The sequence below is a fragment of the Protopterus annectens genome, chromosome 3.part1 (assembly GCF_019279795.1).
Source record: "Protopterus annectens isolate FY-2018-M chromosome 3.part1, PAN1.0, whole genome shotgun sequence".
NCBI lineage: Eukaryota > Metazoa > Chordata > Ceratodontiformes > Protopteridae > Protopterus > Protopterus annectens.
The window spans coordinates 55,448,013-55,465,170 of NC_056732.1; the positions used below are offsets into that span (position 1 = coordinate 55,448,013).

Here is a 17,158-nt window from a genome sequence, read left to right on the forward strand (position 1 = left end):
TGGTTGTTATCCTAGTGAACACCTATGAACCTATAAAGGAAGAGCTTCAGATAAACATGCATGCTTGCACTTCTCAAGTAAAATAAATGTAACATTATTCCAAGTTATACATTGTAACCATATGTAACAGGCTACAAGCATCTCTGGTGATGATACAGCTGAAGTGTGATGTTGTCACTTTGAAAATCACTTTAAAATGTGATGTTTCTGCTGCAGGGAGGCAGAAAATTCTACCTGCCAAAGCTGTAACTGATGCACAGAAATAACATATTGGACCATTTTATATACATCAATATATTTTTTACTGAATGAATTTTTATTGCTTTTCAGAAACATAAGCATATATACAGTATGTATATCAAATAAATATTTATATAGTCAAAGCTTAAGGTGGAGAAACAATTCCAAAAGCAAACATTACAAAACCAACTATTCACATAGGATGTCTATACAATACATCAAGATTTTAAAGTAAAGATGGTGTCTTTTTGTTACCATTATTGTGAAATGGTGATAAAGAGTATCTACATTGTTGTATTTTACAATGTGTTACCACAGTAATCTGAAAATCCTGCACTGTGTTAATGTTCTGACTTGTCCCCCTAGACAATTAAAGCAACATCTCCACTGGGTGATCCAAGAGTGACATATAATCTAGAAGAGGGTCAGGTTCCAGAAACCAATATGCCAGTTCGATTCTACCTCAAGCCAAATAGAGGTGATGGGTCAGCATCTATCCTAGTTGCTGAACCACTAGATTTTGAGACAACAAACTTTTTCACTTTGAGGGTCCGTGCAGAAAATGTGGCGGCTGTTCCATTAGCATCCTTCACCACAGTATTCATAAACATAACAGGTAAGTAGGTTATTTTAAAAATTAATCAACAGGTGAAATTACAAATGTCTCTCAAGAGCTTTGAGATTTTAAAAACCTTAATGTTGTTAATAAAGAAGAAACAGGCCTTTACATCTTAATGACAAAATGATGGCAAAGCAGTTGGCTAGCAAGTTTAGAACTTTAACTTTTACAGGAATCCTAATCAAAGTTACTTTAAAATGTAGCTTAGTAATGTTATAGGTTCATAGGTGTTTACTAGGAGGTAATGACCACAGGGCCTTTTTAAGCCTAGCCATGCATCCCAAATCTGACAAGTTATGATACCCTTGATAAGTGTAAACAGGGGCTTGGGAAATGAAACATTTATAAGCAGGGGCCTGGGAGGTAAACAATTTACAGGTTGCCTGTGTCCATTAGAAACACAGGTGCCAAGCCAGGAATGAATTTCCTGTTCCCCATCCAATTGTCCAAATTACACTTGAATTGGTTTAGGGAGAAACTCTGCTTCACATGGATGGGGAGCCTGTTCCAGAGATGGGGTAGTCTCTGGGATACATGCCTGTCTCTCCAGCAGATCCTATTTATGTCACAGGCAAGGTTTAAATCTTTAGAATGGGTAATCCTAGTGCTGTTTGTTTTGTGGATATGTAGGAGGTCCATCAGAGTGGGGTATGACAATTCCCTGTATGCCAGGTGTAGACAACAGCCTGCAGAAGACAAAATACAGGGATAGGGCCTTGAGCCATAGAACATTTAAGTCCTCTGTTCTTTTAGTGACATTCCAGTTGTTGGATATGCCTGGTTAGGTACATACCAAATGGGGCATTGTACTCGATGATAGGTCGGATGAATCCTCAGTACAGTGGAACAATGACTTCCTTGAATCTAGATGCCATACCTCTGTTTATAAGTTGCACAAAGTAGAATGATTTCCTCACTACTGTAGATATGTGATGGTCAAATGCTAGATTGCTGTCTATGTGTGTTCCTAAGTATTGGGTCAGCTGTAAAGGGTATGTTGTCAATATAATAGCTACCACGGGCAGATGACTTCCTGAAGGATACTATTTTGCATTTCTTAGCATTTAGTTTTAGTCCATGACTCTGACACCAGCTGTTTGTCTGTGCCAGCCCTTCCTGGAGAACATTTGTGTTAGTGTGGGATTCAATGACAGTTCCTAACTTGCAAGTGCATGCAGATTTAGACACCCAGAAACCATTTACATTGACCTTGACTAAAGAGAAGTAAATGCCAAAAAGGAGTGGTCCAAAGAACGATCCCTGAGGGACTCCACTTCTGACCGGCCTCTTTGTAGAGGTGGACTCCCCAATTCTAACTTCCTGAGTCCTGTCTGTGATCCAGGTGGCTATCCACCTGGTGACATATAGGTTTGTACCTAACTAATTGAGTTTGTCAACAATGTCTGAGTGGGATATTGTGCCAAATGCCTTGGCCTTGTCAAGGTAGGCAGTATGAACCATTTTGCCCTCTTCCATTGCTTTGGTGACCTTCTCAAAGAAGTGCACTAGGTTGAGTAGTCATGACCCGCCCTTGATGAAACCAAACTGGGTTGGGTCCAGAGTCTGGAGGTCTACTATGTCATTATTGATCATCTCCATGGTAAGTCTTTCTATGGCTTTGCATATGAGACTAGTGAGACTTTTGGGTCTGTAGTCTCCAGGGTCTGTAGATGGCTTACCTTTGTGCAGAGGGATGACTGTTGCTGTTCTCCATTCATAAGGCAGGAAGTCTGTTTGAAGGCTACAGTTGAATAGCAATTCTAGAGGCCCTGACAGGTCATGTTTCATGCTATTTAGAAGGCATCCTGGGATAGTGCTTGGGCCCATTGATGTTGTGTTCTTGGCCTTAGAGAGAGCATTAAGGACCTGTTCCTTAGTGATAGTGGGGAGGGGGTTATATTTGATGGTATTTCCCGAAGGAAGGTTGAGGGGTAGAGAGGGGCAAAGTCACAGCTGAATTTGTCAGCCAGTAGGTTTGTTTTATTTTCTGGCTCAGTATAGGTGGCTCCATTGACAATGAGCTCTGCGCACAATTGTGTATTAACTTTCAAGTTGCGACATAGCTACATAATGCCTTGAGCTGTCCTTGGCCTGGGAAGCCAAATTTACCTCAAATTAGGCTTTGGTAGACTTTATTTGTCCTCTGAGTTGTTTGTTTAGTTTGATGAGAGTGCTTTTATCATGCTGGGTGCTGCACCTCCTAATTTTTGCCATGATTTTCTCCCTTCTGTTATACAGCCTATTGATTTTGTGATTCTACCAAGGTGGCCTTTGGTGAGACGTTTGGTGTCTTACAGGATTCCCAGTTAATAGTGGGGATAATTAAAGTCTCCCATGAATATGGTATTGGGTTGGATGGTTAGTGTTTCTAATAAGTTTAAATACATGGTATGGGTTTCCTGGGTCATAGAGGGGGATCTATAGCTTGCAAGGAAGTGGTATTGGATTTTGCCTATGGTTATTTGAACATGGAGCAGCTCAAGTGCATTGTCCTGTTTGATCAGCCTTGAGGTTTCTTTATTTTTTATGTAAATTGAGGCACCTCCACCTTTAGTCCCTGTCTGTGTAGTAGCTGGTCTAAATGTGTGGAAGGCATTATAACCTTGCACTGTCTGTATGCTCTCAGTTTTAGTTCAAGCAGTGGCATTGTTATGTATTTCTTTACTTTCACTTTCATTTGTTTGTTAACTAGGTATGTGCACTAGTGAATTGTAGACCCATTTCAGCAATATCTTTTGTTACAAAGGCAAGAGTAAATGGAATATCTGCATGGATAGTTTAAGACTCGAGTTCTAGCAAACGAGCTTTGGGTAAACCAGTGCAGATAACAATACACACCAGCTGAAACTGAACCTTGAAGCTGTGAGGCAGAAACCTTAACCACCAAGCTACCGTGCTGCCTAGTTTTAACATTTACTTGTGGACTCAGTCCATTTGAAATGCTGGTATTAACTCCACAACATTTGTTAGAAGTTTTCTAGGTTATTTTACTTCACAAATATGCATTTGTTGCAAAATTAGTTTCCTTGTATTACTTATTAGCTTATAAATATTAATATATATTTCAGCATCTAGAAATGAAATATGGGGAATGTATTTGATTCAGTGCAGATAGTGACTGGAAGCTAGGCTGGAGAATGTGCCACTGACTTATGAACGATTCTTGTTGCAGATGTGAATGACAATGTTCCATTCTTTACATCTTCCATATATGAGGCCACAATACCTGAAGGAGCAGATCACGGCACTGCAGTCGTACAGGTGTCAGCCACAGACCAAGACTCTGGCCTTCATGGAAAGGTTTGCTGAACAAGCTGTCCATCTCACCACTGTAACCTTTAAAATAGTTTGCATGTTGTCAGAATGTTTTCTTCCATTGTACTGCTCTACGTTATATTAAAACATCTATTCAGGTAATGCCACATCATAGCTTCTCTGTAGTCTCCTCACCTGAGATCGTCAGTCACCAGTAACATAACAGCTTGATACCTTGCATTTCTTATTTGTTGCCCTCCTGTTACAGGAATGCATTGCATTGCATATGTCAGTTTTTCTTTTTCAATTGAAAGGTGAGAGACTTTTTTTCAGGATGAAAAGATGAGGGAACCTGCTAAGAGTTCATCCAAGTAAAAGGCACATTAACTTACAACATTATGTCTATAATTGTACTTATTTGAAAACTGTGTGTTTAGTATAGTGCACTCCTCAAAGTGTGGATAAAATGATTTTAGAAATTATAGTTTTTGGATAAAATGGTAACCATAGACATAGTAACTGGAAGTGTGAAATTAATCCTTGGATCCCTATCCTGCACTGTGACCCGACTTGTGGGTTTGGCTAAATTGTTCAGCTTGTTTTTAGTGTCTCCTGACATCTATGAATGAACTACATTAAAGCACGCTGTTTCCAAGTTCATCATCATCCACACCCACTGTTTATCACTTTGCTAGCCCCTGATAATCTTCTTATAATCATTAGCTATAAGGCCCTCCTTTACAGTTGTGTATCTTCCCAGCTCCTTTGTCCTACCCTTAACCTAGCTAATCTACTAAAGATCTTCCCATCAGGGACAGTGACAAAGACAATGACGAAGTCCAAATAAGCTACATTCTTTGCACTCCTCTGTCCATTCCACCAACACCAGTCACAGAGTTGTAGGAGATCTGAATGGCAAACCTCTCACCCTACAAACCATGTTGGTTTGTGTCATGGAGATTATTGCTGTTTAGGAAGGACTCCATCTTTTCAATCATGACCTTCTGTTTGATTATGCCAGATGCCTCTGTACTGCTGACCTGCCTGTAGTTGCCCTAAATGAACTTTCCATCTTTGAACAGGAAGAACACTTAAGCCAATTTTCAACTCGTCAGACACCTTCCACTTAGCTTGGGAACCTTTAAACATTTCCATCAGGGATGGTTCCTGGACTCCTAACAAATTCATTAAAATTCCAGTACGAACCCCATCAGGTATCTGAGCTTTCCTCTTTTGCAGCTTGGCTTCTTCTCCTTAACTTCCTTCTCTACTACTCTTATCTGTCTACCTCCATCAGCCTTTCCTAATGAGATATTGTCCTTTCCCTTTCCTTTGTGAAGAGTGAAATGAAAAAAAAAAAAACATGATAAAGTACTTCTACACTTCCCTATCCTGTATTGCTATCCTGCCACCATCCTTCCCCAGCCTTTGTGTTATTTCCTCTTGCTTTTCTCTGAATACCTTTTTGGCAGGAACATTTGCTTACTCCTCAGAACACTGTCCCCTAGTTTTGGCCACAGACTGTTTACCCCTCCACTTTCTGCAAGTTTCCATACTGCTCCCTACCCTCCCAGATGTTCATAATCAATCTTCACTGATGTTCTTGTCTTTTCCTTCTCACCTCATGTTATTAGAATGGACTATCCTGCAGCATTTATTTATATTGTGACACCTGTACAATGACCCAGCGATCAAGGAGCCTCAATCCTCACCACTAACACTAGTGAGGGGCATCCACATAGGGGAGGATAACAAATACACCCACAGTAAAGTACAATTTCCCTTGAGCACACAGAGCTCACAGTCACTGTGGGGCTGGTTTCTCCCTTTCTCTCCAGATCCCCAATAAGACTCCTCACTGGCACAACTATAAGGTCCAGATCTCAGCCTAATGGGCAAGCTAAAACCTCCAGCACCATCTCTGTCCAACCAGTGCTTCGTGTCCTTGTCCAAGTAGCTGACACACACACACACTTTGAGATAAGAGTAATATACAACCACCCAGACACTCCTGGGGAAGGCTGGTACAGGTTCTCCAGCTGTGCCCCTTTTACCCAGACTATAAAGTAGAAATCACTGCCACCACCCATTAATACTTATCAGCCACTAAAAAGACCCTTATCAAAGGGTGTCCAATTCTACTGTGCAATATTATTATCCAAATGGTGAGTGCAATTGAACAGTCAAGGCTTATTTGGAGTGACTTGGACAGTATCACTATATACATGCAATGTACTCTAGAGCTTAAATTATCTCTACACAAAACAGCCACAGTTGAAAGGTTTAAATATTTAATAATAAATAACATAAGACAATACTTCTTACTACACAGTGCTAGTCAAGAGTTCAGAGATCCAAAGAAAATGCTTAAAAAATACAGTAGAATAGTTCTGACATCAACACAGAAAAACACTTAGTTTAATCGTCCTATTTCATAGCTATTTCTAAGAGAAACACTAAAGTCTAAGACCCTACTTACATACAGACACAGGCAGATACTGGTGAGTTGGATGTTCTCAAGACAAATGCCAAATACTCTCTGATTCGCTCTCTTTCAATTGATAACACAGTGCTGCTTCACATTACATCATTCTTAACAAATTTCTGTTTTCCCAGGCTGAGAAAGTCAGACGTTAATAGCCCTTTTGATCTTGCAGCTGGTCAGGAAGTCAGAGCAATAAAAGAAATTAATCATGTAAATTTTAGCATTAACTCTGGCCTCAAAATAGTAGGAAGAATTCCTTCATTTAGACATCTCGGCTATTAGTTTTGATATCAAACAATTACTCAATGCTTGACTTATCAGCCTTCCTACAGCAGAGTGCACTGCTACATTTTTGCAGTTCCACATTTAACAGCATTTTCTTCCATTTAAGAGAACAAGCCTGTGGCTTATATTAATATTTACAAATGACAGAATTATCTACAAAATTCTATCTGGCTAGGCTGGCAGCCTTCACCTATCTTCACATATGTAGTTATTTTTATCTGTTAAACAGGTGGGTGGACTGGTCCGAAGACGCTTTTTAGCTACAACTCAAGCACAAAGGCTTAGTTACATTGTTGACAAGTGTATGGTACAAGCAAAAAAATTACAGATTTAGAGGACATTCACATATGCAAAATTATGTACACTGATCACAGTAGCTAATACAAGAAGTAAAATCAGCATATTGTCATCTTATCCAAAATATATTCAACTCAAATAATGAATATCTAACAGTGGAAATAATATTGTCAGGAGAAAGGGCAGTGCCACGTTTATAACTTTATGAGTTGCTTATTGCTTGTTATTCATTGTCTCTAAATGCATTTACAGTCAGTTTCACTGAAAATGTGTTCTGAAAGTGACACCATGAAGCCCTGCAGGAAATTATGTGACCTGATTTCAGGAGGGAGTTTATTCCAGAGTTGGACCAAGACTGGAAAAGGCACACTATCCTACTGCAGTTTTGAAAGGGGAACGGCTAAGTAATATGGTGTTGTCTAAGCTATCTTTCACTGAAAATGCCTGTTCTCAGATGGGTATTTTTATTTGGGGAGGAAGTAACCCTCTTCTAGGATTTCGTATATTAAGGTAGAAAGTAGATAGGGTCATTGTGTCACTGGAAGACAGTTAAACGCCTAAAGTAGGTTGCATTTATGTGATTTAGAGTTTGCTAGAAGGGGAAATCTGGCATTTTTGTTTCAGTTATTTGTATTCTTTGGGTATTATAAGAAGACTGGAAGGAGAGTAATGGCAAACCATATTCTAGTTTTGGACGAAAAATATTCTTCGCTATGGATTTTGGGGCAGTATCAGATAGCAGATGGGAAATAGGTGCAAGAGAACTTTATTAATAATGTTGTCTGTATGAGTGGTGAATGTAAGGAACTGATCTATGGTTCTGTTACATAAGGAATAGCATTTCCGTGGGAATTTGTGATGATGATGCTGTGAAAGTGTAGAGTTTTTTGTCTGGTGGAGAAAAATGTGTGTGCATGTGTGTGTGTGTGTGTGTGTGTGTGTGTGTGTGTTTATATATATATATATATATATATATATATATATATATATATATATATATATATTTTTTTTTTTTTTTTTTTTTCTTTTTGCTCACCCCAGTGGCAGAGTTTTAAAAATGATGTTGAAGCTGATGTTGCAGGACAGCGGGACATTTATTTGTTGCAGGACAGCGGAACATTTACTTGTTGCAGGACAGCAAGACATTTATTTGTTGCAGGAGAGTGGGACATTTATTTGTTGCAGGACAGGGGGACATTTATTTGTTGCAGGACACTGGGGCATTTATTTTCTTGAAGTAATCGTATGTCATCAGTGTAAAGAATTAGGCTTAGGGAGGTCATTGGAAAGAATATTAATGAAAAGAGAAAACATCAAGGGTCCTAATATAGAGCTTTGGGGGACACCAGGATTTAGAGTTTCAGTATTAAACAAATGACTATTGTGATAGACTTGGAATGCCCTGCTAGCTACATAACTTTGAAACCATGTGATGACACTTTGACCAAAGATCAGTTATTGAAATTTAGTCAGGAGATGTTTGTGGTTAACAGTTTCAAAGGCCCTCGTCATGTCAACACAAATTCCAGCTGTAATGACATGCTCGTAGATACTGAAATAGGTAGTATCAATAGCTGTTAGTAATACTGTGTGCTAAAAGCATTGATGCCTGTCTGAGAGGAGGCCATAGCATGGTCAGTTTTTGCCAGTGATGACATTATGTCCACTTCCCTAATACTGTCTCACCTTGCTAGGATGTTGCACTTCCTGCTACCTTCTTGCACTGTTTGGAGGCATTTCTCTTCGGAGGTACCTCAATAAGAAGCCTATATATTTTGACTGTGAATAAGGAGAGTACAGATGACTGCAACATTGTTACACTTTAAGAATTAAGAAGCAGTGTTGATAGTTATTAGTGTATACAATGTGTCCAATAATTAGATGTTTGAAAAAAAAGGAAGATGAGTAGAGGGACTGAAAGGACTAAAGAGACGTAGACAAGGAAGAAGGGCACAAGAGAAAGCCGGACAGGAGGGGGGGAGAGAGAAGACCAACGGGAAGTTGAAGTGGAATGAGAAGATATTAAGGAAAGGAGATCACCTGAAGAGTGCGATACACATACCAGTGTCCCCCATTAAAAAGGAAGCTTCATATTCTGGGAAAACCTATATGGCCTTGGAAGCACAGAGGAAAACACCCCCTCCATGGTTTACCTGCCATTCAAATCCACACTAGGTGAAAGAGAGTTTGTTACAAGCTAGTCATAACGTTTATGTAACCGAACTATTCTCAAAGCAGGGACATTTAGCTTTTGATGTTAGAGGGACAAATATTTTGAAGAAACATAATAATTTGTTTTAAAGAAAGGTTGGTGAAGTTGAGGAATCTTTTCAGAAAAAACAGGTAGTAGTTAAACAGGTGTAGAACTTAACATTTTATGGGAGTTTGGAATTATAAGACTTGTATCAAAATAGTTTTACAAAAATGAAATGCCCTTATTCAGTGAAATGGAAATGTTACTTAAATTGTACCTAGTTATTTTTTTAGTGCTGTCTGTGAATATTATGACAATGAGTAAGGCAGGCCTCAATAGATGAAAATAAGGCATTCGGCTTCTTAGACTTAAATATGCAAGTATTCTACTTTATATTCATGGTTTATATATTTATTTACTATTTAATGACTGGGTGGATGAATTGGTCCATTGACCCTTTTCTGTTACAACTCAGGCTCACAGAGCATTATACAGTCAGTTTACACGGAATGCAGTTTCAAACAAACAACCTACATTAGCACGATTTGCATTGGTCTGAGAGAAATAATACAGCATCATAAGATACAATGAGGCAGAATCATTCCATAATACGCAATACATGTCAAGACATATCAATGGAAAAAATTAAATAGACATTAACCGTTATCCAGATAACAGTTACAAGAGGATTCAGTAAGGAGGTTCTCTCTAAGTGCTTTTTTAAATTTTCACTGGTTTCTTGTTTTTTGACTTCAGTAGGCATGTGTTTCCAGGTTGGAGGTCCCAGTTTGGAAAACGTTCTTTCACCCAGTGTGGATTTGAATAGAGGACAAACCAGAGAGAGAGGGCGTTCTTGTGTGCTTCTAAGGCCATACAGGTATTCTTGAATCCGAAGCTTCCTTTTTAGTAGGGGGCAGTAGCCTTATTTTAAGACCTTGAAAATCAGCATGCCCAGGAGAAAGAGAGGCTTGTGATTTACTTTTTTTAAAAACACCTTTATTAACCTTATACATAGCATAATGACATGAGTACACATTCAATTATAAAAGAGAAAACAAACCATTGCAACAATTTTCTCATTTGTACACATTGTACAGATATGAATTTTGTCTTAAGTATTCAATTTAATGTTACATAGATTGCTTGAGTCCTGCCTTCCCTAAAATATCACTCCTCCTTAACATTATTATGTATTTATCCATTTATTCCTATGTAGTTTATTCCTTCCCTTTTCTAAACATCCCACCTCCACTTTTATCTCTGTCACAACATCCAGCAGTTCTATTACTGGATCTGATATTTATTGAGAGCCAGTTGGTGTTTTCTAGCAGTTCGCAATGATGAAGTAAGGGGACATCTATTAGCAACACGAATCTGCATAGTTTGTTTCCTACCCTTTGTATTCTATGGGTATTCTTTGCTGAGTGCAAGGGAGACCACGTTCTGGATTAGGTATTAAAACATTTTTGTCAGTAGAACAACAAGGCTTTTAGACAGAGAAGGTGAGTGATTTTATAGATAGTTTAGTTTAGCAAGGGCTTTGCTGGCAATATCTATGTGTGATATAAAGGAAAGAGAAGTATCAGAAATAACAACTAGTTATCTCTGTTTTGTGACACTGAGAATAGTGTTATCATTGAGATCTGTAATGTTAATTGGAGGACCACTGGGTAATTTGTTAGAGGATCATTGAGATCTGTAATGTTAATTGGAGGAACACTGGGTAATTTGTTAGAAGATCATTGAGATCTGTAATGTTAAATGGTGGAACACTGGAAAGTTTGTTAGAGGATCATTGAGATCTGTAATGTTAAATGGAGGAACACTGGGTCATTTTTTAGAAGATCATTGAGATCTGTAATGTTAAATGGAGGAACACTGGAAAATTTGTTAGAGGATCATTGAGATCTGTAATGTTAAATGGAGGAACACTGGGTAATTTGTTAGAGGATCATTGAGATCTGTAATGTTAATTGGAGGAACACTGGGTAATTAGAGGATCATTGAGATCTGTAATGTTAATTAGAGGAACACTGGGTAATTTGTTAGAGGTTGAGTATAACAGTCTTCTTGTGGTTAATGTAGCTAATTGGAGTGGCCAGTTTCATAGCTGGCCAGTCCTCTTACAGTTTGTTATCAAGTTCACCATGTTTATCGCTAGATTGTAAGAAAAACATATCACCTGCATTTACAATCAGGCTAAGCTTTGAGTTTTTCAGGAAAATTATTGACAAAGAGGAAGAATAGAAGGGGTACAAGTCCAGAACCTTGAGAATCTCCTGCGTTCAGAAGTCCTTAGAAGGAAAGATGGATATTGTAACAAACTTGGAAGATTCTGTCTTGTAGATAACTGAAGCCAGCAAATTGTGTCATCTCCAGAGTTTAATTTTGCTAGTTTATTGAAAATATTTTGTAGTTTCAAAGACCCTAGTATATCTACAAAGAGGCCTGCAGTGATGTGTCTTTCATTCATGTTGTAGTAAATTAAATGTGTGGCTGTTAAAGGGGCAGTAAAAGTGTTGAAGGCATTTCAAAATGTGTGCTGAGCATCTCATAGCAGGCATATTAAATTTAAACGATATGACAAAAGTGATCATGAAAGGTAAATTGAAGATGTGAATTTTGATGAGATTTTTATCATGCAGTATATAATGTACCTCAAAGCAAGCATTCTGAAAAATGGGTGTCTTGTAAAGAAGTACTTAAGGGATCAGTTCCATAACTGCTTGTTATCTGTCTTTTTAGCACCTGCTGTTAGGTTATTGTTTTCCCTTTTATAAATATTGAACTATTGTTTGCTGCTCATTTTTTTTTTCACTTTGTTTTGTCGGGTTTTGTACTTTTGTACTTTATGTCCATAATTCCATAACTGCTATTTTTAGCATTTTTACTTTTTTGTTAATGTGCATTGCACTAAAGAGGTAAACAGAATAAGTACAACTATAACTAAAAAGCCTGTAACATGCACTATGAAGTAATGACATTCTCAACATCCATGTTTCACTGCAGGTTCATTATCTTATTTTGAAAGACCCAAGTCATGATCATCAGTTCTTCAGTATTAACCAAGAAACGGGAATGGTTTATACCAGAACGTCATTTGACAGAGAACGCAAAGGCTCATACTTAATAGAGGTCCAGTCTCAGGACAGCTCGGAATCAGCCCGACCCGGCATGAATGGACAGTATAATTCTGGTAAATTGCTGAAATGATGTGCCAGCATTTTTAAAGAATATCAGTCATCCTTTATCATATCCCTTTTTCTGCTACACAGATTACTTTTATTTACTTTTATTTTATTTATTTATTCATGTGTTAACCAGAGTAGAGCACTGATCTCAGTGAACCATTTTCAAGCTCAGTCCGGAGTGTACAACCAGTGGAGATTATTCGGTAATAACATAAATCCATTGCAAACAATTTACACCATAAAAGGGCAAATTATATATACTATTAAAATAATATATATATATATATATATATATATGTGTGTGTGTGTGTGTGTGTGTGTGTGTGTAGTTTTCTAACAGTATACATAAGTGACTTAGATTTTGTTGTCATTCAAAGGGGGGTACAATATGTGTCAGCTTGGGAAGATATGGTTGCCAAACCATACTGCTTTACTAGGGATGGTCTGTGCCTATCTCCTCTGAGCTTATGAATATTGGCTAAAATCTTGTTTTCTCCTATGGTGCCTTTTTTAAACATTTCAAACATGTTAAACCATCTGACATAGCCAAACCAACCCAAGGAGATCTAAAGGTGTTATTGGTCAATTCCAGGAGTCTAAGCAAGAAACTATACACCCTGTAAGCTCTCCTCACACTGGAGAATGTAGATATATGTGTAGTTATGGAGACATGACTTAAAGTCTCAAAGAGCACCCTGGCAGTGCAGGGTTATAATGCCTCCCACACATTTAGACCAGCTACTGCACAAGAAGAAACAAAGGTGTCTCAATTTTCATCAAAAATAAACACACCTCAAGACTTGTGAAGCTGTAAGACAGGCTTGCTCTCCTTCACATCTAAATTACCATAGGCAAAGTACCGTACTATATCGTTGCAAGCTATAGGTCCCCATTTCTGACCCAGAAACCCACAGATCTTACATATATGTACCGCTAACACTCCCCATTTCAACCAAACACCATAACCCACTTGGGCAATGTTCAAGAACATGCAAAATTAGGTATAAACCTTAATATCACCCCACTGGATAACCAGTTAGCTCACAGATAGGACTCAAGAAGTTAGGACCAGAGAGTCTGCCTCCACAAACAGGCCATTTCCTAGTGGAGTCCCTCAGGCTTACAGTTGAAGCTGCTCGTTTTTGGCATCCATTCCTCTGAGGTCAAGGCCAACATCAAGGTGCTTGGTCTGGTCAAGTCTGCAAACTATTGCAAACTGAGGGCAGTCATAGAATCCCCCAATGACACAAATACCCTCCAAGAAGGCTGGACAGAAACAAATGAATGGTGACAGGGTCTATATTATTACCTCAAAACTACACTTCTTCGATAATTTGCTTGGTCGTTATCGGGAATTTGCCCTTTTCTCCAATGTAGAGGGATCTCGGAGTTGGTATATTTAGTTAGGGGAGGTGTGGGGGATTTGAAAGTTTGTTTTCCTGCTGGTTGGCCAAGCAAATTTTTTCCCTGTGAAAAAATTTGCGGAAGTGGCCGTTTGTGCTTTTCGGATTTCGCTGATTAAGTGTCAACATTTAGGTGTTCAAAGAAATGCAGTTTCGAGGTAATAATATAGACTCATGGTGGCAGGGTCTAAAGCTCAAAGCCAAGAAATAAATAATAGTATCCTTTGGGAAGGCAGCTATCCCTGGAAACAACAACACTGACAATACACCCCTAAGAGTAGACCAGTGGTCAAGGATCTGGGAACACATACAGACTGCAACCTGGCCTTTGATTTTCATTTGTCTGTGATAAGGAAATCATTTTATGTCATGCAACTTATAAGCAAGAGTGTAACTTGGCCTTCATCAGACTTATTGCTACCTTCGGTATGTACCTTACTGGGCACGTGCATCAACTGGAACATTTACACAGTTTCCTCATTAAAAGAATACAGGATATAAGCAACATGTCCTACGCGGACTGCCTCAAAGTCTTGTCCCTGTACCCAGCATCCTACAGGATGCTGACTGGTGATCTATGCCTGGCACCTATGTCTCTTATAGACAGAGGCAGCCTATAGATGTTTGACCATCCACGCCAAAGTCTAAATATGGCCCATAAAACAACCCAAGAGTATCATCAACTTGTCAGATACATTTAGTAAGCAAAGCAAAAATTTGCCCCCCCCAGGTCATTAGCCTAGTAATTAACAATTAACACATATATATATATATATATATATATATATATATATATATATATATGTATATTTATATTTATATTTATATGCATATGTGTGTGTATGCATATATATATATATATATATATATATATATATATATATATATATATATATATATATATAGTTACAGTTCAGAAGCTTGAACGGCTGAAATATCGAAGACCATACGGTCAAGACCATATGATCGATATTTCAGAAGATCGATCTTCTGAAATTGTAACAAAAATTAAAAAAAAAAACAGTTAAAGAAGACGGTAATGCAGGGGGGCAAGCCCCCCAGCACCCCCACACCTCCCCTACTTAAATATACCAACTCTGAGATTGCACTACACTGTCAATACAGTGCGAAATGGAAGATTTTCCTATTCCCTAATTTAGCGCGATCTCGGAGTTGTATTTAAGTAGGGGGGTGTGGTGTGGTGTGGTGCCTGCCCCCCTGCATTACCATCTTCTTTAACTGTTTTTTTTTATTATTTTTGTTACAATTTCAGAAGATTGATCTTCTGAAATATCGCTCATATGGTCTCGACCATATGGTCTTCGATATTTCAGCCGTTTGATCTTCTGAAGTGTATATATTAAGAAGGTTTGTGGACAGCATTGTTGTGGCAGGACAGGTAGCTTACATCCTTCTAAGTTGGGAATTGCTAATTGAAGGCTCATTGTCTGTTATTCTAAAAGCACATTAGTTCTGGTTTAAGCACTTGGGCTTCAGGCCAGTTATTTTACACTAAGAAGGTTTGTAGTCTGTACTCTTGTGGGAGGAGAGGCTAGATTCTGCCCTTTTGACCTCGGAGGAGACGCTAGATTCTGCCCTTCTGAGTTTGAATTTCTGGTTAAAGGCTTATTGTGCCTGCTTATATGATCTGTTTCTTTCAAAATTTGTGTGCCTTGTTTGCTGTAGCCCAGAAGTTAGTAGTTTATTGGCCATTTTGGGCTAATTTCTATCTCTTTCATTTCCCTGCTATAAAAAATGCATTTGCATGGTTTTGCGTGCTGGGCAGTGCCAGTTAGCTAGGCTTAAACTATTCCCGGCTCCACATAGTCTGCTGTTCAATTTTTCCCTTGGAACTAGAAAAACTTTCAACTTAAGCACTCCAGCCATTCATTTCACAGCCCAGCACTTGCTCAAAACTCATAGCAAGCACTTATAAACCCTAGCACTAGACCCCCCCCTATACTGTACAGAAGGACAAGGCTCTCTATTCGTCCCTACCAGCTAATCAGTAAAACAGCTCACTTTACCTATTCAGTCATGTCCAAAGGGCAGTTTCAGATGTACTCTCCAGTCCAACTGGTGAATCTGGACATTTTGAAGCAATGTTACAACTGCCTCATATACACAGACAACCCTCTCCTCTTACGACCAAACACTAATATATGCGAGAGATGCAATTATACAGCCAAACTGGAGGCAAAGCTCTCTCAACCCAAGACTGGAACTGACAGTCAAGAGGAGAAGGAAAATACTTGCAACACACCACCAGTCTCACATAGACCTACTAAACCAACACCGGCAAAGAACACACATAAATACACAAAAGCATACTTGGAGGCACTAAATAAAAATCTGTAAGAGCAACAGAGACCGCCAAAGCAGACACCCAAGCAACCTCCACACCCCATCATAAACCATAAAACATATACTTCACATAATCAGTGTGCCACGCAGTCACAGCCCTTAAGGCAAAATAACATACCCAACACACTAGTAATAGGCGACTCTGTAGTCAGGCACACTGATGTCCCACTAACTAGGCTGGACAAGGAGAAGGTTACAGTTAGCTGCCTGTTGGGCGCCAGGATAAGCCACATAACACAAGCACTCAGGTCGCTCCAGAACAAGTACAAATGCGACTCTGTCATTGTCAATGTTGGTGTGAATGACCTGAGATGTACCTCCCTGGACTACATGAAAAGAGACATGGAAGAGCTCTCTGATCACATAGCCCAGGCCGTTATGACCCTTACCCTGAGTAGCATCCTGCCCTCACCAAGAATTATACCACAGTATAAAGAAAAAATGATCAATTTAAACAATTGGCTAAGTTTCTGGTGTAATTCAAAGGGGATCCAGTATCTGTCCACCTGGGATGACATGCTTGATAAGCCATGTTGCTTCACAAGAGATGGCTTGCACCTGTCACCCTTAGGCTTTCGAATACTGGCCAAGGCTTTTGCCGTCCCCATAGTGCCTTTTTTAGGCAAGGCTCAAAAGACAAACCCACCACCGTAAATAGCACAAGTAACCAAAAACTGAGGGCAATGCTACTCAACGCCAGAAGTCTAAACCTCAAAATGCATGCACTTGAGGCACTCCTAACTATGGAGAACATCAATATCTGTGCAGTAACAGAAACCTGGTTTAAGGCTCCAGAGAGCACCCCAGCACTACCAGGCTATAACT

At 39.0% G+C, this 17,158-nt stretch overlaps 1 protein-coding gene across 1 annotated transcript in view; it reads left to right on the forward strand.

Annotated features, from left to right (window-relative positions):
* LOC122797630 (neural-cadherin-like) overlaps positions 1-17,158 on the forward strand; it is a 796,015-nt gene that overhangs the window by 397,548 nt on the left and 381,309 nt on the right. The window contains exons 13-15 of the mRNA XM_044066174.1: positions 607-856; positions 4,032-4,159; positions 12,385-12,571. Coding sequence (XP_043922109.1) covers positions 607-856; positions 4,032-4,159; positions 12,385-12,571 — 565 coding nt within the window. The remainder of the gene's footprint in view (positions 1-606; positions 857-4,031; positions 4,160-12,384; positions 12,572-17,158) is intronic.